Genomic DNA, 25,120 nt, shown 5'->3' on the forward strand with positions numbered 1-25,120 from the left:
TGAACATAAGGGAGTTCATGGTTCACGTATTGCTGAAGCCTGGCTTGGAGAATTTTGACCATTACTTTAGTAGCATGTGAAATGAGTGCAATTGTGCAGTAGTTTGAGCATTCTTTGGCACTGACTTTCTTAGGGATTGGAATGAAAACTGACCTTTTCCAGTCCTATGGCCACTGCTGAGTTTTCCAAATTTGCTGGCATACTGAGTACAGCACTTTGACAGCATGATCTTTCAGGATTTGAAATAGCTCCACTGGAATTCCATCACCTCCACTAGCTTTGTTCATAGTGATGCTTTCTAAGGCCCATTTGATTTCACATTCCAGGATGTCTGGCTCCAGGTGAGTGATCACACCATTGTGATTATCTGGGTCGTGAAGATCTTTTTTGTACAGTTCTTCTGTGTATTCTTGCCACCTCTTAATAGCTTCTGCTTCTGTTAGGTCCAGACCATTCCTGTCCTTTATCGAGCCCATCTTTGCATGAAATGTTCCCTTGGTATCTCTAATTTTCTTGAAGAGATCTCTAGTCTTTCCCATTCTCTTCTTGTCCTCTATTTCTTTGCATTGATCGCTTAAGAAGGCTTTCTTATCTCTTCTTGCTATTCTTTGGAACTCAGCATTCAGATGTTTATATCTTTCCTTTTCTCCTTTGCTTTTTGCTTCTCTTCTTTTCACAGCTATTTGTAAGACCTCCCCAGACAGCCATTTTTCTTTTTTCATTTCTTTTCCATGGGGATGGTCTTGATCCCTGTCTCCTGTACAATGTCACAAACCTCATTCCATAGTTCATCAGGCACTCTATCCATCAGATCTAGGCCCTTAAATCTATTTCTCACTTCCACTATATAAGAGATTTGATTTAGGTCATACCTGAATGGTCTAGCGATTTTCCCTACTTTCTTCAATTTAAGTCTGAATTTGGCAACAAGGAGTTCATGATCTGAGCCACAGTCAGCTCCCTGTCTTGTTTTTGCTGACTGTATAGAGCTTCTCCATCTTTGGCTGCAAAGAATATAATCAATCAATCTGATTTTGGTGTTGACCATCTGGTGATGTCCATGTGCCGAGTCTTCTCTTGTGTTGTTGGAAGAGGGTGTTTGCTATGACCAATGCATTTTCTTGGCAAAACTCTTAGTCTTTGCCCTGCTTCATTCTGCATTCCAAGGCCAAATTTGCCTGTTACTTCAGGTATTTCTTGACTTCCTACTTTTGCATTCCAGTCCCCTGTAATGAAAAGGATGTCTTTTTGGGGTGTTAGTTCTAGAAGGTCTTGTAGGTCTTCATAGAACCATTCAACTTCAGCTTCTTCAGCGTTACTGGTTGGGGCACAGACTTGGATTACTGTGATATTGAATGGTTTGCCTTGGAGACGAACAGAGATCATTCTGTCGTTTTTGAGATTGCACCCAAGTACTGCATTTCAGACTCTTTTGTTGACCATGATGGCTACTCCATTTCTTCTGAGGGATTCCTGCCCACAGTAGTAGATATAATGGTCATCTGAGTTAAATTCACCCATTCCAGTCCATTTTAGTTCGGTGATTCCTAGAATGTCGACGTTCACTCTTGCCATCTCTTGTTTGACCACTTCCAATTTGCCTTGATTCATGGACCTGACATTCCAGGTTCCTATGCAATACTGCTCTTTACAGCATCAGACCTTGCTTCTATCACCAGTCACATCCACAGCTGGGTATTGTTTTCTTTGGCTCCATCCCTTCATTCTTTCTAGAGTTATTTCTCCACTGATCTCCTGTAGCATACTGGGCACCTACTGACCTAGGGAGTCCCTCTTTCAGTATCCTATCATTTTGCCTTTTCATACTGTTCATGGGGTTCTCAAGGCAAGAATACTGAAGTGGTTTGCCATTCCCTTCTCCAGTGGACCACATTCTGTCAGACCTCTCCACTATGACCTGCCCATCTTGGGTTGCCCCACGGGCATGGCTTAGTTTCACTGAGTTAGACAAGGCTGTGGTCCTAGTGTGATTAGATTGACTAGTTTTCTGTGAGTATGGCTTCAGTCTGCCCTCTGATGCCCTCTTGCAACACGTACCATCCTGACCAGGGCTTTTCTCACCTCCCACCCTCACCCCAGGCATGTGGGCCGTGCCCTCCATTCTCAGATCAGCTGCCTCCCCAGCCACACTGTCAAGCTCAGCTCGCCTCCCTGAGGCCTTTCCCTGCTTTACCTGGAGTCTCCCAGCTTCTCCTGTGTTCTCTGTTCATCCCACCCCTAAGCTCCAAGAGAAGGGACCTGCCAGGGTCGCCCTTGGAGTGTTGCTGGAAGAGGTGGGGCTCCTTATACAGGGCCCTTCACTTTCTAATTCCCCAACTCACACTGGTCCATGTGACCCCAGATGAGGACTCTCAGCAAGATGCATCCCCAACCCATTAATGCAACCTAGGTCTGCCGACTGGAAAATAAAATGCTGAACAGAAACGTTACAGAGAGCGTGGGTTCGCACACTGCGTCTCAGGTGGGCCTGATCTGTGGCAACACGTCACTGCGGGACATCAAGTGCCATGCTTTTGTTACACACACACCTGTCTGCACATCACCAGCTGTGTTAGCACGGATCCAAAGTAGGTAAAATTACCACGGGTCCAAAGTAGGTAAAATTACCAACTTACTTAAATTCTTCTTGTTTCTGTTTCTTGTAGTCTTGTCTGTATTTCGTAAAGGCATCAAATAAATGATAAATAATTTCTGCACTAAAAATTCTAACTCCTAAACTATCAGCCATTTCTTGGGCATCCCGTTCAATTCTCACATCGAAGGCCAAAATCACTGCATACCTGAAAGGTTAAAACACATCAAGGATTATTGGATGAAATACAGACCATGTCTTAACAGTCCTACAATCAAAGAGGCAGCATGCAAGCCTTCAGCGCAGAGGAGAAATAACTTACTGAGGGTCGTGCTCCAGCATCACCGAAGCCTTCATGACATCTTTTTTGTGGACAGGCCCAATGTTGATCCCTGCATACTATAAAAGGGGTTTCCTGGGTCAGATTCCTGTGCCAGGTGACAGGACAGCCCCCTAGACAGCACCCCCCACTGAGTCCTGGGGAGTCGGCCCCATGACTTACGGGCACTTCTGATGTCTTCAGAAATTCAAGGAGAGCTTCCAGAGATCCCAGGGTCGAGGCCTGGACATAGACGCCTTTCTCTTCTAATTTGATAGCATTCAGTGTCTGCTTTAACTCGTGGATCAGCTCATCCTTGAAAAGAAATGACATTTGACAAGGTTATAAATACACCACTATCTCAGCAGCCTAGAATTAAACTGTTTCTCTTTTTGATTACGTGTTCATCTGAAAATATGAACCCAAGGCTGAGTGCGGGCAAGGCATGGTAAACTTGTGCAGGAAGGGAAGAAGAGGCGTGGGTGCAGACCTGAGCTGTGCCCACCTCACTTGAGTTAGGCTGACTAATGTTGGAACATGTGAGGCCTCTGCGCCACCTGGCAAAGTAGATATAAAGCAGATGGATGAAAGGAATGATATAATAAATTATCTTCTGGGAGATAGAAGTCCTGATGTAATGTGGTACAAGAGTCCTAAGCCCAGCAGGTTTGATGGTCAAACCACCTCATCTCAACAGTCCTTTACTTTATCACTGTTCCTTACAAGGTGGAGAGATTTTGATCAGAGGTCAATAAAACCACCCTGTCGTTGCCATGAAAGACACACAAGTCCACGGCCTCCTGAAGACTGGCTAGAGGGGCAGCCTGCCCTCGCTGGCCGACTCCCTGAGCAGTGACTGGGTGCTGCCTCCAGAGCAGTGGCCCCAGCACATGGGCGCCCCATGCTGGCAACAGGAGTGTATTCTCTTTGCAAGAGAAAAAACAGTCATGTCTCAGTGTTTGCTTTTGTGAAGCTCCGCTGGGCTCGTGTGTGCCACCTGCTCCTGAAGACAGGCAGACGGGCTTTACAATGACCTCTAGAATCCAGTACGAGATTCGTTCTTTCTGTCTGTATGACTGAGTTAAAGCGGCTCAGTCGTGTCCGATCTTTGCGACCCCATGGACTGTAGCCTGCCAGGCTCCTCTGTCGATGGAATTCTCTAGGCCAGAATAGTGGAGTCGGTTGTCATTCCCTTCTCTAGGGGATCTTCCCAACCCAAGGATTGAACCCAGGTCTCTTGCATTGCACGTAGATTCTTTACCATTTGAGCCACCAGGGAAGCCAGTCTATATAACTAAGTATCTTAAAGAAACAAATCACGAATGGAGAACTTCTAGTTCTTTTTTTTTTTTTGGATGTGGACCATTTTTTAAATCTGTACTGAATTTGCTACAACACTGTTTCTGGTTTATGTTTGGTTTTTTGGCCATGAGGCATGTGGGACCTTAGTCCCCCAACCAGGGATTGAACCTGCAGCAAAGTCTTCACCACTGGACCACCAGGAAAGTCCCTGGTTCATTTTTTAAATAAAACGTTCTAACTTTAATGTATATAAATGATCATTTATGCCAATTTGTGGTTATACAAACAGAAGTAATTCTAAACCATCAACCATTTGTTCAGGGCCCCAGGTAAGTCTCCACGAAGACAAAGGTGCCTGTTTTATTCTTCACTCCCAGCAGTACCCTCCTCACACAAGACACAACGCAAAACATCACTGGAGGAAGAAATAAGTGAACTTACTTTAAGAACTGGGATTTCATCTTCTTTATAAGCCACGAGGAGGGGTAAACCAGCCAATGTTTTTTCCAGGTCCTTTCCAAGAATCTTTACCCCCTGAGCTGCTTCTACCTCTTTATGCTTCTCATACTGGTTCTACAGAGATCGAAACAGTTGTTACTACATTTACGAGAAAGGTGGCTAGCAGGGGACAAGGATGATAGATGATACTGTCATGACTTTGGGACAGGAAGAGTTCTCTAAAGTACATGCAAAAAGCAATAAATACAAATCAAAGACTGATAAATTCAACATTAAAGCTAAGTAACTTTGACTCCCAAGATACCACAGAATGAGCAAACAAACGAGTCACAGCAGAAGATGCCACAATACACACACCGTTACTGCTAGTAACTAGACAGCTGTGTGGAGCCAAAACAGTGTGCTTTTGAGTTTTATGAGGAACTCTGCTGGTAAGTAAGAAATTTCTCAAATCTCTAATAGAAGGTCCTTTCTGTATGAAGACACCTGGAATTAAACCAGTGAGGGGTGCGTGTCTGTATTAAAGCAGGTGGCTCTCAAAGGGAGGAACCACCCCAGCAGAACTTCTCAACAGGGTGCAACAGTGCTCACTCACCTTCACCCTTAACTCCTTCATAGGGGGAGGTAACAGGAGGCCTCGGATCTGCGTGACGATAGGGCCTTCTACTCCTGGAACAATAATCGTGTCTCCTTCCTTCAGACGCCCGTTGATCAGTATTACATCAATAGTTGTGCCCATTCCCGGGAGAGCCTTAACCTAAGACACATTGTTGCAAAGGGGGTGAAACACAGGCTACAATGAACCACACTGATTGAATTGAGAGCAATCTATGGCCCCACCTGAAAACCCTGGGGGGGGGGGGGCGGTGCAGGGTGGATTAAACTGAATAGCTGGCATTACCTCCATCACCTGGGCTCTCAGCTCCTCACACTGGGCAAGCCTCTTACTCAACATGGTCTGAGTCAACTCAACAAGAAGGCAGATCAGACTTCCCATGCCATCGCCAGTGTGTGCAGAGGTAGGTACCAAGGACACAAAAGTGCGGGGATCCTTATTCTCATAAAACAAAGCTGCGTTCAGCCCCTAGAGACATAAAAAGCAAAGTGACTGGTATAGGCCAAGCTGGGGAGGAAGGCCTCCAGAACAGAAACCACTAGCTGGAGGCTGGAGGAACAGCAGCTCTTCATTCGGAAAACGCCTCACCAGCAGCGAGACCACATGTACCCTGGAGGCAGTGATCACAGTACAGAAAAGCAGTTCCCTTCCAAGTCAGCTTGGTGTTTAACATTTGTTCAAGTGTTAAAAATTCAGACTGCAAAGAGAGGTCTTTGAAGTAAAGAATTTAAAAGGAAAATGGAGAAGAGAAAAGAATGAAAAATTCTTAATGCCACTCATAGGGAAGCAGAACCAGCACCAATCAAAGTATTGGCTTAATAATAAGGACAAGGCAAAAGAAAGAGTCTCCCATGATGCGGCCTCTTGTAAAGAAGGGAAGCTTTCTGACCTGCTGTGCAAACTCCACGATGATTGCCTTGGCCCGCTCCTCGAATTCATCTCTGGTGTTCTTCTTCTGCTTCTTCAGAGTAGCGGCCACGTCAGAGTCAGGGCTCTTTTTCCAATCATACAACCTATCAATCTAGAAATGTTTTTATGTAAGAAACATCTCTAAAGCACTCACAAAGCTCAGCAAGTTAATAACTAAAGTTAATGTAAAAGCTCTAGGAAATCTAAATGTGTATCACACACATGTGGAAGAGTGTGCACTACTCAGACGTTTCACAGAACCCAAAGTCCCGATCATATGCTCAGCTGCATCCCCTTTTAATTAGAAACTGAAGTCCCACACTGCCCACTGGCTTCCAACCAGTTCATGAGAGGCTGCCATTTATTCCAAAATATCCTAGGAACATTAACATATGCTGGAATTCCAAAACGGTTAAGTAGAAAAAAGGATTGATTACAGCCAAGTACCATCACCAGGAAAATGACGTATGAAAAATAGAGAAGAAAATAATTATTTCCTATCTCAGAGAACACCCCATCATTAACTGTTTTATTGCTCAAATTAGGGTTGAATCTGTTTAATTAAATAATCTATTTTCTTTCACTTTTCAAGAGTGATAAATGGGTATAAAGAGGAAGATTATTTAATAGTAAAAACAAAAAAATCATAATATGTTGGCTCAGTCTAGGGTGATAATACAAAGTAGCAGACCAAACTGAATGCTATCAAGAAGGAAAATCAGTAGAAACAGACCCAGAAATGACAACGATGAAATATGATTAGCATCACCTCTGAGCCACCAGGGAAGCCCACCAGTTAGCATCCAAGGGCCTTAAAACAGTTGTTAGAAATATACAGTTGTTATATATATAAATTTATATAAATGACTTTAAAGGAAAAGCATGTAACTCGTAGAGCTAAAAAGTGTATATATACATGTATAAAATCTGAACTAAAAAAAAAAATCACTGATTGAACTGAAGCAGATGACACAATGCTGAAGATCAGCAAATAAGATAAATCAAATACAAACTACCCCAACTGAGGCATGTAGGAAAAAACCATGGGGAAAAAGAAACCTTCAGTAACTTCTATAAAACAATATTAATAGAAGTAACTCAGGGTCTAGAAAAGCTCTAGAATTCTATCAAATACTTAAAGAAGAATAAGAAAAGAGAGCAGAAAAATAACTGCAGAAATAATAACCAAGAACTTTCTAAGGAAATCAAACTGAAGCAGGATAAATATAAAGAAAACTATTACATAATCTCACTGACAAAATTCTTAAAGAAAAAGTCTTTTTAAAAGCAATCCAAAAAATCCCATATTACATACTGTTGAACAAAGAATGAGTAGAGATAAAAGTCAGAAAGTGAAGACAATGAAGGAAAAAAGAATTTTTTAACCTAGAATTCTGTATCAATAAAACTATTTAGAAAATATTTTTACCTGTGATAATAAAAACACAGTATGTCTAAGCAATGTTTTTAACAGTGCTAAGCATACCTTTAAATGCTTGTGTTAGAAAAGAAACAAAATATCTGAAAGTTTCCATTTTAAGAAACCAGAAAAAGAACAATGAATACAAATGTAAGTAGAAAGAAAAAAAACAGATAAAAATTACCCTTGAAATCAATGAAATACAAAAGAGACAAACAGTACAGAGTATCAATAAAACCAAAAGCTGGTTCTTTGAAAGACACAGATTTCTGTACTAACAAAAGGAAAGTAAAAAAATAAATTAACTCAGCTTACTTAAACTCCATGCTGATGTGGCTTTACTAATGAATCCTATCAAATACCTAAAGAATAATGTTTCTACACAAACCCTTTCAGAAAATAGAGGAGGAAATACTTCTCATCTTATAAGGTCATTATTCTGAAAACCAGACAACAGATATTAAAAGAAAACTAAACACCCAAATCACTCATGGATAGACACAAAAATCTTCCCAAATAAAAAAGCTCATCAAATCCAGCAAAACATAAAAAATATACTATGACCAAGTGGGTGTTGTTCCAGTAATGAAAAGTTGGTTAAATGTTTTTAAAAGGCAATGGTAAAGAACAAATGGTGCTGGACCAACTGGATGTCCACAGGCAAAACACTTAAGAGACACACAAATCTTACACCCTTCACAAAAAAATTAACTCAGAAGGGGTCATCTAAATGTAAAACACCTAACTCTAAAACTCTTTAAACAGGAGAAAACCCAGATGACCTTGGCCTTGGTGATGACTAGATACAACACCAAAGGCATCATCCATGAAAAACAGGACTGATAAACTAGGCTTAATTAAATTAAAAACTTTTGTTCTGTGAAACAGAGGCAAGAGAGTGAGATAACAAAGCACAGACTAGAAGAGAATTTTGGCAAGGTAACATGTGGATGAAGGAACAATATCTAAAATATACAAACAACTTTTAAAATTCAACAGTAAGTAAACAAAGAATCCTATGTTTAAAATGGGCCAAAATGCTTAACAAACACTTCACCAAAAAAGATATACAGATGGCAAACAGGTACATGAAAAGATGTCATCTTATCTGTCACCAGTGAAATACAAATCAAAACAAGATACTACTACACACCTATTGGGCTTCCCTGGTGGCTCAGCTGTAAAGAATCCGCCTGCAGTGCAGGAGAACCCAGTTTGATTCCTGGGTCAGGAAGGTCCCCTGGAGAAGGGCATGGCAACCCACTCCAGTATTCATGGGGTTCCCTGGTGGCTCAGACGCTAATGAATCTGCCTGCAATACAGGAGACCTGGCTTCAATCCCTGGGTTGGGAAGATCCCTTGGAGGAGGGCATGGCAACCCACTCCAGTATTCTTGCCTGGAGAATCCCATAGACAGAGGAGCCTAGTGGGCTACAGTCCATGGGGTCACAAAGACTTGGACATGACTAAGCCCAGCATACACCCATCAAAACAGCCAAATTTCAAAACACAACACCAAATGCTGGTGAGGATGAGGAGCAATGGGAACTCTCCTTCACTGCTGGTGGAAATACAACATGCTACAGATACTCTGGAAGACAGTTAGGCAGCTTCCTACAAAAACTAAACACGATGACCAAACAGCCCAGCCATCATGCTCCACTGTTATTTACCCAGGAGTTGAAAACTTACACGCACACAAAATGTCTACAGCAGCTTTATTCACAATTATCAAAACTGAGATGTCCTTTGGTGGGTAAATGTATAAACAAACTATGGGTCATCTAGACAATGGGGTATCACTCAGTGCTAAAAGAAAAGAACTATCAAGCCACGGAAAAAAGACATGGAAGAAACTTTTAACACATTACTAATGGAGAGAAGACAATCTGAAAAGACTACATACATTCTATAGAGTTCCAACTATATGACTACTCTGGAAAGGGTAAAACTAGGAAGACAGTAAGAAGATCAGTGGTTGACAGTGAGTAGGAGGGAGAGGGATGAACAGGTGGAGCACAGAGGATATTTAGGGCAGTGAAAACCATGTGTGATTCTATACTGGTGGATACATGACACATCTGTGCAAACCCAGAGCAGGTGCCACACCAAGAGTAAATTTTAAGGTAAACTATGGACTCTGATGGAGAAGGCAATGGCACCCCACTCCAGTACTCTTGCCTGGAAAATCCCATGGATGGGGGAGCTGGTAGGCAGCAGTCCATGGGGTCGCTGAGAGTTGGGCACGAACCGAGCGACTTCACTTTCACTTTTCACTTTCATGCACTGGAGAAGGAAATGGCAACCCACTCCAGTGTTTCTGCCTGGAGAATCCCAGGATTGGGGGACCCTGGTGGGCTGCCATCTGTGGGGGTGCAGAGTCGGACACGGCTGAAGGACTCAGCAGCAGCAGCATGGACTCTGAGTGTGTCAGTGTAGGTTCATCAGTTACAACAAAGGTAGCACTTAGTGGGGGGGGGGGTATGTTGATCATGGGAACAACTATGGGAAAAGCTATGCATGTGTGGGGGCAGGGAGTGTATCACAAATCTCTACTTTCCCCTCAATTTTGCTGTGAAAGTAAAACTGTTCTAAAAAATTGACTTATTTAAAAAATAGTAATAAACTTCTCACACCCTCAAAAAACACGGATGAATTCACAGAAGCATAATGTTAAATGTAAAAAGCCAGACACAAAAGAGTGTATTTTGTCAAATTTGACTTACGTAAAATTCAAGAACAAGCAAAACTAATCCATGGACATAGAATTTGGAACAGTGATTGCTATAAGGGGCTGGGAATTGAACAGAATGGAGCATGCTAGTACTTTTGAGGTGATGGAAAGTTTTATGGCTTAATTTGGGCTATTTAACAAGGATGTGGGCTTCCTTGGTGGCTCAGCAGTAAAGAAACCACACACCAATGCAGGAGACCTGGGCTCAATCCCTGGGTTGGGAAGATCCCTGGAGAAGGGAATGGCCACCCACTCCAGTATTCTTGCCTGGAGAATCCCATGGACAGAGGAGCCTGGTGAGCTACAGTCCATGGGGTCGCAAAGAGTTGGACAAAACTTAGTGACTAGAAAAAAATAGACAAGCATCTATGAACACATTTATCAACTCAGTTTCACACTGTATATAAATTTTACCTCAATCCTCCCTGATAGCTCAATGAAGAAACCTCCTGCAATATAAGAGACGGGAGTTTGCTCCCTGGGTTGGAAAGATCCCCTGGAGAAGGGAATGGCAACCCATTCCAGTATTCTTGCCTGAGAAATTCCATGGACAGAGGAGCCTGGCGGGCTATAGTCCACGGTGTTGAAAAGGTGGGACACAACTAATCGACTAACACTTTAAAATAAGGAAAAAGCAAATCTATAGTAAGAATAAAAATATTTATGCCACAGCTTTTCCACTTGATAATAATGAACCTATCTGAACCTTACTCTGATCAAACACTAGTCTTAAGACCTGACATATTTTATCACCACTAATTCTTACAAAAATTTAATAATGCTCTATTTTGCAGGCAAAAAAGAGGCTAATTAAGGCCCGTTTTTGTAAGTCTGAAGTGGCAAAGCCAGGATAGGAACCCAGGATTCAAACCCAAGGACACCAAGGCCTTAACCACTGTCCCACTCTGCTGCTAACTCAGCTCTCAGGATGCTGCTTCTCCAGAAACAGCAAAACTCAGTCAGTTGACTGAGGCGGTGCCTACAGGAGAAGAGCAGGCTGAGGTCCTGTTAAGATTGTCAGTTTTTCTAGGAAAGTTCTAGGAGTAAGGAGCAAATAAGAGATTTCCAGGACACAAGACCACAGTGTGGCAGGGTCACTGTGCTTGCTTCATTCAGATTTGCCCACCACTGGCCAAACCACGTTCTGGTGAGAAGTCAAAAGCATGGGCTTGTACTGTCTGGGAGAAAACTCCTAAGGGAGGATCTGTCTGCATTTGAACAAAGCAACATTCAAATGACCTTAATAAATTAAGGAAATTGGATTAAACACAGTTAAACTCCTAGAAGGAAAAAATTTAACAAAATGAAGTGGAAAGAAATGGTCTACCAGGTGTGCACATTGTATAGTAAAAGACATGGAAACCATTATAGGTTCAAACTGAACTGAGCAACCCACAAAACAGTCTTTCTCCAAAATTAACACAGCAGTTAGAATATATGGTAAGGGGTAAGTATGCAGTAGGCACTCAGTAAATTCTTATTGTTACTATTTAACAGGATTTATGACTTAGAAAAAATAGGAAACAACTCCATCTTACAACTGGTACTGATCAGAGCTTAATGAGAATCTTCATCTCTCTCCTAAAAAAGTGATGAACTTGGAAAGAATTCAGTTTTCCAAGGTCACCTCGTGAAGCTGGGACTGTGAAGAAGGCTTAGTGGTCAGTCTCCTCCAGCTCTGTCCAAACCCAGAGAGTATAACACCACCAAGAGGGAACTAAGAATTCTGAGTGATAATGATGCATCAATGGAGGCTCATCAGTTGTAACAAAGGTACCTCTTCCTGCAGGATGTCAATAATGGGGGAGGCTTTGTATGTGTGAATCTAAAAGTGCTCTAAAAACAATAAAGTTTTAATAACAAGAAGTAAGTCAAGCCCCCTAGTCCCCACATCAACAGGAATTCTCACCGTTACTGAATAAAGGAGAAAAGCCACATGAGCATATCAAGAGACGGAGAACCACTGTTATTTAGCACTATTCTACAAGATCCAGTCAGTGCCGTACAGGAGAAAAAATTTATAAAGGGTACAGATAAAGGGAAAAGTATAAAAATTTTCATCAGCAGACTACACCATCATGTATTGATTTGACCAAAAAGTTCATTTGGGTTTTTCCCAAACCTGGAAAACCTAAATGAACTTTTTGGCAAACTACAGAAAATCTGACATGAACTACAAAAGAAGCCCCTAGGTCTAATCTAGAGAATTTAAAAGGTCACAGGATAAAGGTCAATATATAAAAATCAATTGTATTTTAATTTAAAATTGATGATTAGAAATCCAAAATTTTAACAGCTATTTACATCAAAAGCATGAAATATTACACCAAAAGCATGAAAAATCTGAACAGCTATTTACATCAAAAGCATGAAACATTAGGAAAAATTTAGTAAGATATGACCAACACATGGACAATTAAAAACTACAGCACACTGTCAAGAGAAAGTGAATGTAGGGACAGACACCATGCTCCCTGACGGGAAGACTCAACTTTGTTAAAATATCCATTCTCCCAGAATTTATCTACAAACACAACCTCAATTAAAATCCCAGAAGGTTTTTTGCAGAAAATAACAAACTGATTTTAAACTTTATAAGGAAATTCAAGGACCATGAAATAACCAAAACAAATCTGAGAAATAAAAAGTTGAAGAACTTAACCACCATCTGCTTTCACGACATCACTATGAAACCACAATCAAGACAGGGAAGCAGTGGCCTGAGGCTGGACACAGGTCAGTGGGAGAGAAGAGAAATACTAAGAACAAACGTATGTACATGGTCATTTTTAACAAAGACTGCAAAGTAATTCAATGGCGGAAGAATAACCTCACAAGGGGTTTTTGAGGTGGATATACATTTTGAAAAAAGTGAACTTTGGATTCTACTTTATACCATGCAAAATTAGAATCACAGATCTAAATGCTAAGTATCTAGCAACACTGGAAAAAAATTTTCATGAACTTGGGGTGGGAAAAGGTTACTTGTACAGAATACAAACAACAAATTATTAAAAAATTTCTCATAAATAAATTTTGCTAAAATTACAAATTTCTTCTCTTCAAAAAATATCATTAAAAAAATGAAAAACCAAGTCTGACTCTAAGAATATATCTGCAACACACACAACTGACAAAGGACTTCTATCAACAATATAAAGATTTAAAACTGAGTAAGACAACAATCCAATAAAAAACGAGCAAAGGATTTTGAATAGATACTCGAGAAATCAAGTAAGTATACAAAAAGATTTTTGATCCCATTAGTCATCATGAAAATGCAAATGGAAATGGTACACTTTGCACTGCACACTTTAGTGGCAGCAGGCAGAGGTTAAGTGTTGGCAAGAATGTGCAGAAATGAACTCTTCCTAATTGCTGGTTAAAAAATGTAAAATGGTACCATTTCTTTGGGAAAATGTGTCATTTTCTCATAAGGCTGAATATATTCCTACCATATGACCCAGCAATTCTATTCCTAAATATTTACTACAAGTAAACGAAAATAAATGTCTACACAAAGACTTGTGTAAAAATGTTCATAGCTGCTTCGTTAATAACCTAAAACTATAATCAATCCAAGAATCCTTCAACAGATACATGGATGAAGTATGGTGAAAGACGCATTAGCCAGATAATGAAATCTTACTGAACAATAAAAAGAACAATCTATGACCTATGTAGCAACATGGATAAAGAGGTCACACACTGTGTAGTTCCATTAATATGAAACTATAAAACAGACAAAACTAGTCTATGATGGCAGAAAGAAGGCTGGTACTTAGGGGGGTAGAAGGGGCACACTGACTTAAAAGAACATGAGGGGGAAAAAAAACCAAAAAGAACATGAGGGAACATTCTGGGAATATGGACATTAAGTCTATATTCTAAATGATGGTGGCTGTATGTATGTGTGATTCTGTCCACATACAATGAACTGTACACTTAACATGAGTGTATTTTCTTATATGAAAGTTATGCTATCTTAACCATAAAAAAATAAGCACATTTTCACGACTTAATTTCTCAGAAGAGGAGCTTACCTTATTGAGGGCAACAATGAAGGGACATTTTTTAGATTTCAAAAGGTTGATAGATTCAATTGTCTGGGGCTCCAAACCATGCATAATATCAACAACTAAAATGGCAATGTCACAAAGAGAGCTTCCTCTGTTTCTCAGATTACTGTTGGAAAAGGACACATAAATAGGAATCTTGAAATTAAATACTTTTACTCAAAGAAACTTAAATTTTTCATTTCTTTCTAAAACCTACACAAAAAGAACAAAATGAAGTACATGCATTAAATTCAAGTGGCATTAGCCCTTAACTTGCCAAATGCGTATCTGACAGTGAACTGGCATCAGCTGCAATGACTTAGTTAAAGAAATTCCTCCATTATTTCTGCCAGTTTTACTGACCAAGTTTTTTGCACTAAGGAACATGGTCAAGAGGCAACAGAATAAAACTCCACCTGTAACAGTTTCATAGGGGATAGACCAGGCATGTATTAGGATTTGCTCTTTCAAAGTGGAAAAGACTTCTCTCTACAAAAAAAACAAGTCCCCAAATAAAGTCCTACTAACAAGTCAGTGAGGCACAGGTGAGGGCTGGTAGTTACAGGGACCACAGATATCAAAATGGTACACAAAGATTAGTGACTAGTCAGAAGTCCTAACTCACTGAACGCTGAGACTTACGGTTTCAAGCAGTGTACCTGCAGACAAGACACAAATCCCTCTTACCTGAAAGACTCATGCCCCGGAGTGTCAATGATCAGCATTCCTGGAATCCGGACGTTCTCTCGATCAAACTAGAGAAAGCAGGAAAAGTGGAGAGCTGACTTAACAAAGAACCAAAACAACAAAAGTGTCTTTACAAGACAATTATTCTGCCAGGAAAACTTCGAAATAACAGCACTTCCTTTTCCAAATGAACTGCTTTAAAATAGTGAGTCAACCAGCAAAGCACAACAGTTAACATTTTCATTAATATTAAAAGGAGTTCGGCAGAAAAAAAATGAAATGAGAAAAATTCCCCTTGTTAAGTTAACTATGATGTAGTCTAAAACAGAACAGATTACTCGTAAGGGACAAATGACAGAGGATCTATAAAAAGCTGACACAGAAGAGGCTCTCAGTGTTTGGAAAACTTATTTGGTCAAATTTTAGAGCAATTCTAAACTCTGAAAAATACCCCAAAGTATGTTTTAAAAGAAAATTAACATATTAAAATATTAAAGAATTAAGCTCATAACCTGCTTTATTCAAATGTGATTATAAAGACTTGGTTTTCTGGACAAACGTCCATGAACGAATGGAAACAGCATTACATCTGAGTATCCATCCATTGGAAGGACTGATGCTGAAGCTGAAGCTCCAATGTTTTGGCTACCTAATGTGAAGAACTGTCTCATTAGAAAAGACCCTGATGCTGAGAAAGATTAAAGGCAGGAGGAGAAGGAGACAACAGAGGATGAGATGGTTGGATGATATCACCAACTTGATGGACATGAGTTTGAGCAAGCTCCAGGAGTTGGTGATGGACAGCAAAGCCTGGTGTGATACATACAGTCCATGGGGTCTCAAACAGTCGGACATGACTAGGTGACTGAACTGAACTGAGACATGGACATCCTCTTTTAACCTGAACAGTAGCACTGGCCAACAAATCTCTCTCACGCATACACACACAGAACTTCTTTCACTTTGCTTATCTATACTTTTGTCAATCTTGAAATTCGATTTTCCAAAATCTTATCTAGTGATCTAGGTCAAAATGATTCAAATGCAAAACATTTCAATATTGCATTCTGGTGGTCTTAAATAAAAATCTGCCATAATTACTTTCAGTTCACTGTCTGGAATACAAACAATAAAAACCACCAGAATCAAATTTAACTTACAAATTCAGAAAACTGCAATTCAAGAAAACTATCCTAAAATAAAGATTTTAAACTACATACTAAAATGGAACACCATATAACTAGAAAATTAACCCAGGACAACCAATACCAAGATGCAAAAGACCACATAGCTTGTAAGAGGGTGAAAGCCAGCTTGTATTAAAACTCGAAAGGTGAAGCTTTATGTTAGAAGAAACTGGAACAACAGTCAATACACTTTAGGAGACAAAAAGTAAACCAAGGATTTACATGCAGCCAACTGATTTTCCAGGATGAAAGCCACAAAGTAATGCTTCAATGCTCAAAGAACTCAAGGACTATTACTCCCATTACTCCTTCAGGAATCTACCAGAAAACAAGCTTCATAAAACAACTTCCAACAAACAAAAACTGGAGTGACACACTCACAGAGCCTTTCTAAACACAGAGCTGAGGCTGAAAAGAGACACCAGCCTGTGACAATATGCTGCGTGTCACATCAGAGCGCGTGGACGCCACCGAAGACAAGCAAGACTACCTGAACAGTGTCAAATACTCCGAAGCCAATAGCTCCTGCAAAGATGGAACTATCTCGGCATAGTAAAGATGGAAATGGATTAAAGCACAGTATAGATAGGCTGAAATCCATGAGTTTATAATAATATAAAACCAAACCACTCTTTGTTTGAAAAGCTGGTGCATAAAGGTGAAGGATCAGGCCTTTCTCCTGCATCCCATCACTCTGAGACCAAACAGTAGATGAGGACTCTGCAGAAGTCATCAGATAACGGGATCGGAACATCAACATTTAGAGATGACTTTAAAAGCTAATCCTGGGTGGAAGAGGAGACTCAGACTGAAAGGGACACAAGGCTTCTGAAGAAACTGGCAAGGTTCTACCCAGAAGCCGAGTAACACAAACGGTGTTTGATTCACTAAGCTTTACATTAATCTTATGTGATTTTCTCTCGTGCTATATTTAACATAAATAAAAACTGAGTATTTCCAAAGTTGAGAAATAGGAGATAAAATAAAATCAAAAGAGTTGGGGAGGAAACAGAATGTTTAAACATGGGGATCCATGATAAAAAGTTTTAAAACAAGGAAATGGCATACTTTTAACACAGAAAACCAACTGCCTCTTGGAGCAAGAGGGAAGGAAGGCTCCTACAATATTTAATGCTTTATGTCTTTAAAAGAGAAATCTGAAGGGCAACGTGGCGTTTGTTATTTATGAACAGTAAGTGTATGGGTCTCTGATACTATTCTGTTCTTTTTTCTATATGTAAAATAATTTATAACAATTTTTGTCAGAGATTAAGACACACGAAATACAGGGCACTTACATTTTTAATCATCTTAGTTTGTTCATTAATAGCTTCAAGAGGGACATTGGTGGCACCAATTTGCTGCGTGATACCACCTGCTTCACCATCTTGTACATGTGTGTGACGGAGCTGGGATGAGAGAGCAGATTCCAAGTCAAATTTCAAAATGCATAAAGAAGCAAAAGCAGTAAGAAAACAACAGCTTACTTAAACAGAACTGCCCATGTGTGCTATAGTTTCTATTAGCTTTTCATAAGGTATCATTCACTTATTCAAAGAGTTATATATCAATGCACACAACATTCTCTTACCTTATCCAGAATTTTTGTCTTCCCTGTATCCACATGTCCAAGTACACAAATAACAGGAGCTCTCAGCTTCTCTGTATTTACATTTTTACTGTGTTCAAGTCGCCGTTTCTAGGAACAACAACAACAAAAAACACACACACAAAATTAAATATTTCAAACCTTCACTACCATTTTCCTTTAAATTAGTTTGCCTTTGCAAGAGAATGCCACAATCTGCATACAAGCTGTTTGCTGATTTAACTACATGTAACTGCATTTTACAATGTGAACTTTACAACTTTTGAGCAAGGAGACACCTGTTTAGATTTCAGAGCAGCACTGCTAATATGGATTAGAATGATGTAAAATATTTGCTCAAACTTTCTGAACTCTTTTGTACATGGTTAATTTAATGGAGTATAATGAATATTTTGTTCACACTTACTATATAGTAAAACTTCTAACTTATGTTGTTTTTCTGTTGTCTAGTTGCTAAGTCATGTCCAACTCTTTATGACCCCGTGGACTGTAGCCCACCAGGCTCCTCTGTCCATGGGATTTCCCATGCAGGAATACTGGAGTGAATATCCATTTCCTTCTCCAGGGGATCTTCCCAAACCAGAGATTGAACCTATGTCTCCTGCAGTGCAGGTGGCTTCTTTACTGCTGACCCACCAGCGAAGCCCTGTGGGGGGGAAGTTTATATAAAAAGAAGTATACACTAGCATTCAAAAAAATTTCACTTCAAATTGTTAAAAATTTTAAAGCAAAATATTTCAAAACTGTATCCAGTGTACAAATGTACACAGCTACTGCAAGCTTCAGCCTAAGACACCCAGATGACACTTCTCACCTTCCTAAGGTAAATCTAAGCAAGAGAAAGCCTTTTGAACCACAATGTGTTTACTGAAGCATTTAATTCTAAATACGTCAGTTTCTGAGAACCAAACAAAAACACAAGGCAGCAGTCCCTCTTCAAAATGATAGCCTTTCAAGTAAAGCTGGCATGCAAATGAAGGAGGACTTCCACAAAAAGTCTGAAGTAGTGTCACTTACAAAACTATTTTCCATCTAAAAACCATTTTTGTAAGAATGCTCTCATTTCTAGCATCAGACACTGAATCTTTCTATACAAACTGTAATGAAAAAACATTTTGGAATGCCAAAAGAGAGATGCAGTTGTTTACTAGCAAAGAGCAGTACACAACAGCTTTACAGTATTTATGACTCATACTTTCCTTGGTGGTCTAGTGATTAAGAATCCACCAGTCGATGCAGGGGACAAGGGTTCGATCCTTGGTCCAGGAAGATTCCACGTATTGTACAGCAACTAAGACCATGCCCCACAACTACTGAGCTGGGGCTCGAGAGCCCACATGCCACAACTACTGGGCCCATGTGCCCAGAGCTCCTGCTCCACGAGAAGAAGCCACTGCAAGGACAAGCCTGTGCACTGCAACAAGAGAGCAGCCCCTGCTGGCTGCAACTAGAGAAACTGTGTGTGCAGCAGTGAAGACCCAGCACAGCCAAAGACAGCTATTTCCATGGATGGGCAAATTCAGTATTAATAAGATGGTGAGTGAGTGAGTGAAGTCGCTCAGTCATGTCCGACTCTTTGCGACCCCATGGACTATAGCCTACCACGCTTCTCTGTCCAGGGGATTTTCCAGGCAATAGTACTGGAGTGGATTGCCATTTCCTAATTCTCCCTAAAACTGATCTACAGATTCAATGCAGTCCCTATCAAAAGTGTGAGAAGACTTTTGCAAAAACTAATAAGCTGATTCTAAACACTATATGGAAAAACAAGTGACCTAGGAAATTGAAACAATCTAAAAAAGGAGGAACAATGTTGGAAGACTTACATTACCCAACTTCAAAACTTATGATGAAAACTACAGTCACCAAGAAAGTGTGGTACTGACATAAGAAAAGACGTACAGATGAATGAAACAGAACTGAAAGTCCAAAAGCAAACCCTCACAATTCTGGCCATTTGATTTGTCAAAGATGAGAAAGCAACACAAAGAGGGGAAGAGTCGTCTTTTAAACCAACGGTGCTGGTTATCATTTAAAAAATGACCTAAATCCTTACATTACACCCTACATAAAAATTAACTTAAAATAGATCATAACGATACAAGGAACAAAAAGTATAAATCTGTAAAAGAAAATCACAGAACAAACTATTCATGATCGTGGTTTCAACAAAGATTTCAATACAACACAAGAAGAATAATTTATGCTCTAGTAAAAGAAAAACTTAATAAATTAGATGTTATCAAACTTTTAAAAGTATGCATTTCAAAAAGAAACTGCTAAAAATGAAAAGAACTACTCTTACGACACAATAATAAAAAGACAAATTCCAAAATTTAAAAATGAACAAACGTTTGAATAGATACTTCAACAATTAAGACTATAGGAACGGCCAAACAGCATACAAAGAAATGATTTAACATCATGGAAATGCAAATTAAAACCATAGTTAGACACACTGCTTCACATTCCTCGAGAATGGTTATAATGGGAAAGCAGGCAATGACAAGTATTAGGATGTAGAGGAACTAGAACCCTCAAGTGGTTAAAATCTTTAATTGTAGAGCCACATTGAAAATGCAGTTACATGAGTTAGCAATTTCACTCTTCAGTTCAATTCAGTTGCTCAGTCATGTCCGACTCTTTGCGACCCCATGAATTGCAGCACGCCAGGGCTCCCTGTCCAACACCAACTCCCGCATTTCACTCAAACTCCCCTTCTCCTCCTGCCCCCAATTCCTCCCAGCATCAGGGTCTTTGCCAATGAGTCAACTCTTCGCATGAGGTGGCCAAAGTACTAGAGTTTCAGCTTCAGCATCAGTCCTTCCAATGAACACTCTGGACTGATCTCCTTTAGGATGGACTGGTTGGATCTCCTTGCAGTCCAAGGGATTCTCAAGAGTCTTCCCCAACACCACAGTTCAAAATCATCAATTCTTCGGCGCTCAGCTTTCTTCACACTCCAACTCTCACATCCATAGGTGACCACTGGAAACACCATAGCCTTGACTAGACAGACCTTTGTTGCCAAAGTAATATCTCTGCTTTTCAATGTGCTATCTAGGTTGGTCATAACCTTCCTTCCAAGGAGTAAGCGTCTTTTAATTTCATGGCTACCATCACCATCTGCAGTGATTTCTGAGCCCAAAAAAATAAAGTCTGACACTCTTTCCAGTTTCCCCATCTATTTCCCATGAAGTAATGGGACCAGATGCCATGATCTTAGTTTTCTGAATGTTGAGCTTTAAGCCAATTTTTTCACTCCCCTCTTTCACTTTCATCAAGAGACTCTTTAGTTCCTCTTCACTTTCTGCCATAAGGATGGTGTCATCTGCAAATCTGAGGTAATTGATATTTCTCCCAGCAATCCTGATTCCAGCTTGCGGTTCTTCCAGCCCGCGGTTCTTCCAGCCCAGCATTTCTCATGATGTACTCTGCATATAAGTTAAATAAGCAGGGTGACACTATACAGCCTTGATGTACTCCTTTTCCTATTTGGAACCAGTCTGTTGTTCCATGACCGGTTCTAACTGTTGCTTCCTGACCTGCATATAGGTTTCTCAAGAGGCAGGTCAGCTGGTCTGGTATTCCCATCTTTCAGAATTTTCCAGTTTATTGTGATCCACAAAGTCAAAGGCTTTGGTGTAGTTAATAAAGCAGAAATAGATGTTTTTCTGGAACTCTCTTGCTTTTTCGATGATCCAGCGGATGTTGGCAATTTGATCTCTGGTTCCTCTGCCTTTTCTAAAACCAGCTTGAACATCTGGAAGTTCACAGTTCACATATTGCTGAAGCCTGGCTTGGAGAATTTTGAGCATTACTTTACTAGTGTGTGAAATGAGTGCAATTGTGCGGTAGTTTGAGCATTCTTTGACATTGCCTTTCTTTGGGATTGGAATGAAAACTGACCTTTTCCAGTCCTACGGCCACTGCTGAGTTTTCCAAATTCGCTGGCATATTGAGTGCAGCACTTTCACAGCATCATCTTTCAGGATTTGAAAGAGCTCAACTGGAATTCCATCACCTCCACTAGCTTTGTTCGCAGTAATGCTTTCTAAAGCCCACCTGACTTCACATTCCAGGATGTCTGGCTCCAGGTGAGTGAACACACCATCATGATTATCTGGGTCATGAAGCTCTTTTCTGTACAGTTCTTTTGTGTATTCTTGCCACCTCTTCTTAATATCGTCTGCTTCTGTTAGGTCCATACCATTTCTGTCCTTTATCGAGCCCATCTTTGCATGAAATGTTCCCTTGGTGCCGGGAGCCAGCGTGAGGAATCCCGCCCATGGCAAAGGTCATGAGGAAGGAAGCCTGACAAAACGCAAAAGCGTGATCTGGCTTCAGGGGTTCCCCCTGAGTTTTCCTGAACATCTACCCCTCACCCCCCCCCCCCACAAAAATACACAAAAATCCGGAGCCAGCCTGATTTTATTGTACTGTGCTTTTCCACTCTTCTGACACTCTCTGGAAAAAGTTAACTTAAGGAGTGTTTCAGCTCAAACCCCTCTGATGGCTCTCTAATTTGCCTTACCTGGACTTTTACAACTACACATGTGATTGTTTACAGCCCCTCAACTGTGAGAGGCACGGGAAGCCTAAAAACATAAAGCCTTTCAAAGAGTTCAAACTTATTAGAGTAGTGCTGGTGTAGGATTTCACTGTTGAGCCAATGCTTGTTGCTAAGTTCCCATATCTCTTATCCACTGTGCACCTGGGAGCACATTCCTTAACATAGTTAGAATGTAAGAAAAAACAAGTGTAGCCTTGAAACTGACCACATCAGACTTTTGAGCTAATTGGTTCTCTTTGTTGTAACTTACTGCACCTTTGCTTCTGGAAAATGTAACTTTGTTTGATACTCTGAGGCTGACATAGATTAGAAATATAAAGAAAAAACATTTCAAGGGAAAATAAGTTTTCTGGTTGAGCAGTCTTTATCAAAAGAGGGTCTTAAAATGTTTCACAGGCCTCCAAGGCCAGAAGATAATGTACACAACATCATTCATGGGAAAGGTATAAAAGTCCTTTTAAAAAATAAAGTTATTGGGGCCTCGCTCACCAAAACAGCTTGGTCTCTCCCTGTGTCAATCACTCTCTCCTCTCTTACTCTCTCTTTCAGGCTAGTTCCCATCTGGAATACAGAGGTCCGCCGTGTCTACTTATTTGCCTGGGTTTCTAAGACCTGAAAAGGAAGGCGCCCTATGCCTTCACTCCCTTGGGAGACTGGGAGGGCACCTGTGGCCTTATGTAGACGGTGCAAGTCTCTGGTCTTGAGACTTTATTGATTTTCTGTATAAACAAAGGAACATCAGCCTCTTTTCTTCTCTCCTCTATTTTCTTATCTACAACATTCTTTCCTTCTCTCTCTCTCTAAATCAATCGTCCACCCTTTGAATTCCCTGGATCCACCAGGGCTGGACCCCGGCACCTTGGTATCTCTGATTTTCTTCAAGAGATCTCTAGTCTTTCCCATTCTGTTGTTTTCCTCTATTTCTTTGCATTGATCGCTGAGGAAGGCTTTCTTATCTCTCCTTGCTATTCTCTGGAAGTCTGCATTCAGATGTTTATATCTTTCCTTTTCTCCTTTGCTTTTTGCTTCTCTTCTTTTCACAGCTATTTGTAAGGCCTCCTCAGACAGCCATTTTGCTTTTTTGCATTTCTTTTCCATGAGGATGGTCTTGATCCCTGTCTCCTGTACAATGTCACAAACCTCATTCTACAGTTCATCAGGCACTCTATCAGATCTAGTCCCTTAAATCTGTTTCTCACTTCCACTGTATAATCATAAGGGATTTGATTTAGGTCATACCTGAATGGTCTAGTGGTTTTCCCTACTTTCTTCAATTTAAGTCTGAATTGGGCAATAAGGAGTTCATGATCTGAGCCACAGTCAGCTCCCAGTCTTGTTTTTGCTGACTGTATAGAGCTTCTCCATCTTTGGCTGCGAAGAATATAATCAATCTGATCAGTGTTGACCATCTGGTGATGTCCATGTGTAGAGTCTTTTCTTGTGTTGTTGGAAGAGGGTGTTTGCTATGACCAGTGCATTCTCTTGGCAAAACTCTATTAACCTTTGCCCTCCTTTATTCTGTACTCCAAGGCCAAATTTGCCTGCTACCCCAGGTGTTTCTTGACTTCCTACTTTTGCATTCCAGTCCCCTACAATGAAAAGGACATCTTTTTGGGGTGTTAGTTCTAGAAGGTCTTGTAGGTCTTCATAGAACTGTTCAAATTCAGCTTCTTCAGTGTTACTGGTTGGGACATAGGCTTGGATTATCGTGATACTGAATTGTTTGCCTTGGAAACGAACAGAGATCATTCTGTCATTTTTGAGATTGCATCCAAGTACTGCATTTCAGGCTCTTTTGTTGACCATGATGGCTATTCCAGTTCTTCTAAGGGATTCCTGTCCACAATAGTAGATATAATGGTCAACTGAGTTAAATTCACCCTTTCCAGTCCATTTTAGTTCGCTGATTCCTAGAATATTGACATTCACTCTTGCCATCTCCGATCTGACCACTTCCAATTTGCCTCGATTCATGGACCTGACATTCCAGGTTCCTATGCAATATTGCTCTTTACAGCATCAGACGTTGCTTCTATCACCAGTCACATCTACAACTGGGTCTTGGTATCTCACTCTTAGACACTGCTAAATTTCTACGATTAAAAAAAATTCACTCCTAAAAATTGTTTTTATTCAAAAGTAGTAAAAATATATTTCCATGCACAGACTCATATGAGACCGTTTTGTAACAGAAATACAAATGACAAAAAGTGGAAACAATTCTAATGTTCTTTACCTGTGAATGGACACACATAAATGTGGCATATCTATATATAACAGAACACTACTCTCAGTTAAAAGCAACATAGTACTGACAGAACAGCAACACAGATGAATAGGCTTAAGTGAAAGAAGCCAGACACAAAAGACCACAAAATATAAAGCTGCATTTATGATGAAGTTTCTGGAGAAGATGCTTTCCTGAGACAGGAAACAGATGAGCAGTTGCTTGGGGGCAGGAATGGGTAATGACTGCAGATTGGCACAAGGATCTTTCTGGGGTGATGAACATATTCTAAAAGTTGAGTTGTGGGAGTGGCTGCACAACTCTGTAAATTTACAAAATGTCACTGAATTGTAAACTTAAAATGGGTCAATTTTACAGTATGTAAATCACATCTCAACCAAGCTGTTTAAAAATTGTTGAGCTAGGA

The 25,120-nt window shown here is 40.3% G+C and overlaps 1 protein-coding gene across 3 annotated transcripts in view; it reads right to left on the reverse strand.

The window, feature by feature from the left end:
- Positions 1-25,120, reverse strand: part of EIF5B (eukaryotic translation initiation factor 5B) — a 72,838-nt gene that overhangs the window by 4,510 nt on the left and 43,208 nt on the right. For all 3 annotated transcript variants that reach the window (XM_068983928.1, XM_068983922.1, XM_068983936.1), the window contains 11 exons: positions 17,876-17,983; positions 17,583-17,693; positions 15,098-15,165; positions 14,396-14,537; positions 6,179-6,310; positions 5,575-5,757; positions 5,269-5,430; positions 4,656-4,787; positions 3,096-3,227; positions 2,916-2,992; positions 2,637-2,801 (listed from right to left, as the gene is read on the reverse strand). In XM_068983928.1, the coding sequence (XP_068840029.1) occupies positions 2,637-2,801; positions 2,916-2,992; positions 3,096-3,227; positions 4,656-4,787; positions 5,269-5,430; positions 5,575-5,757; positions 6,179-6,310; positions 14,396-14,537; positions 15,098-15,165; positions 17,583-17,693; positions 17,876-17,983 (1,412 nt within the window). The remainder of the gene's footprint in view (positions 1-2,636; positions 2,802-2,915; positions 2,993-3,095; positions 3,228-4,655; positions 4,788-5,268; positions 5,431-5,574; positions 5,758-6,178; positions 6,311-14,395; positions 14,538-15,097; positions 15,166-17,582; positions 17,694-17,875; positions 17,984-25,120) is intronic.

Source organism: Capricornis sumatraensis, chromosome 1, assembly GCF_032405125.1.
Source record: "Capricornis sumatraensis isolate serow.1 chromosome 1, serow.2, whole genome shotgun sequence".
Classification (NCBI taxonomy): domain Eukaryota; kingdom Metazoa; phylum Chordata; class Mammalia; order Artiodactyla; family Bovidae; genus Capricornis; species Capricornis sumatraensis.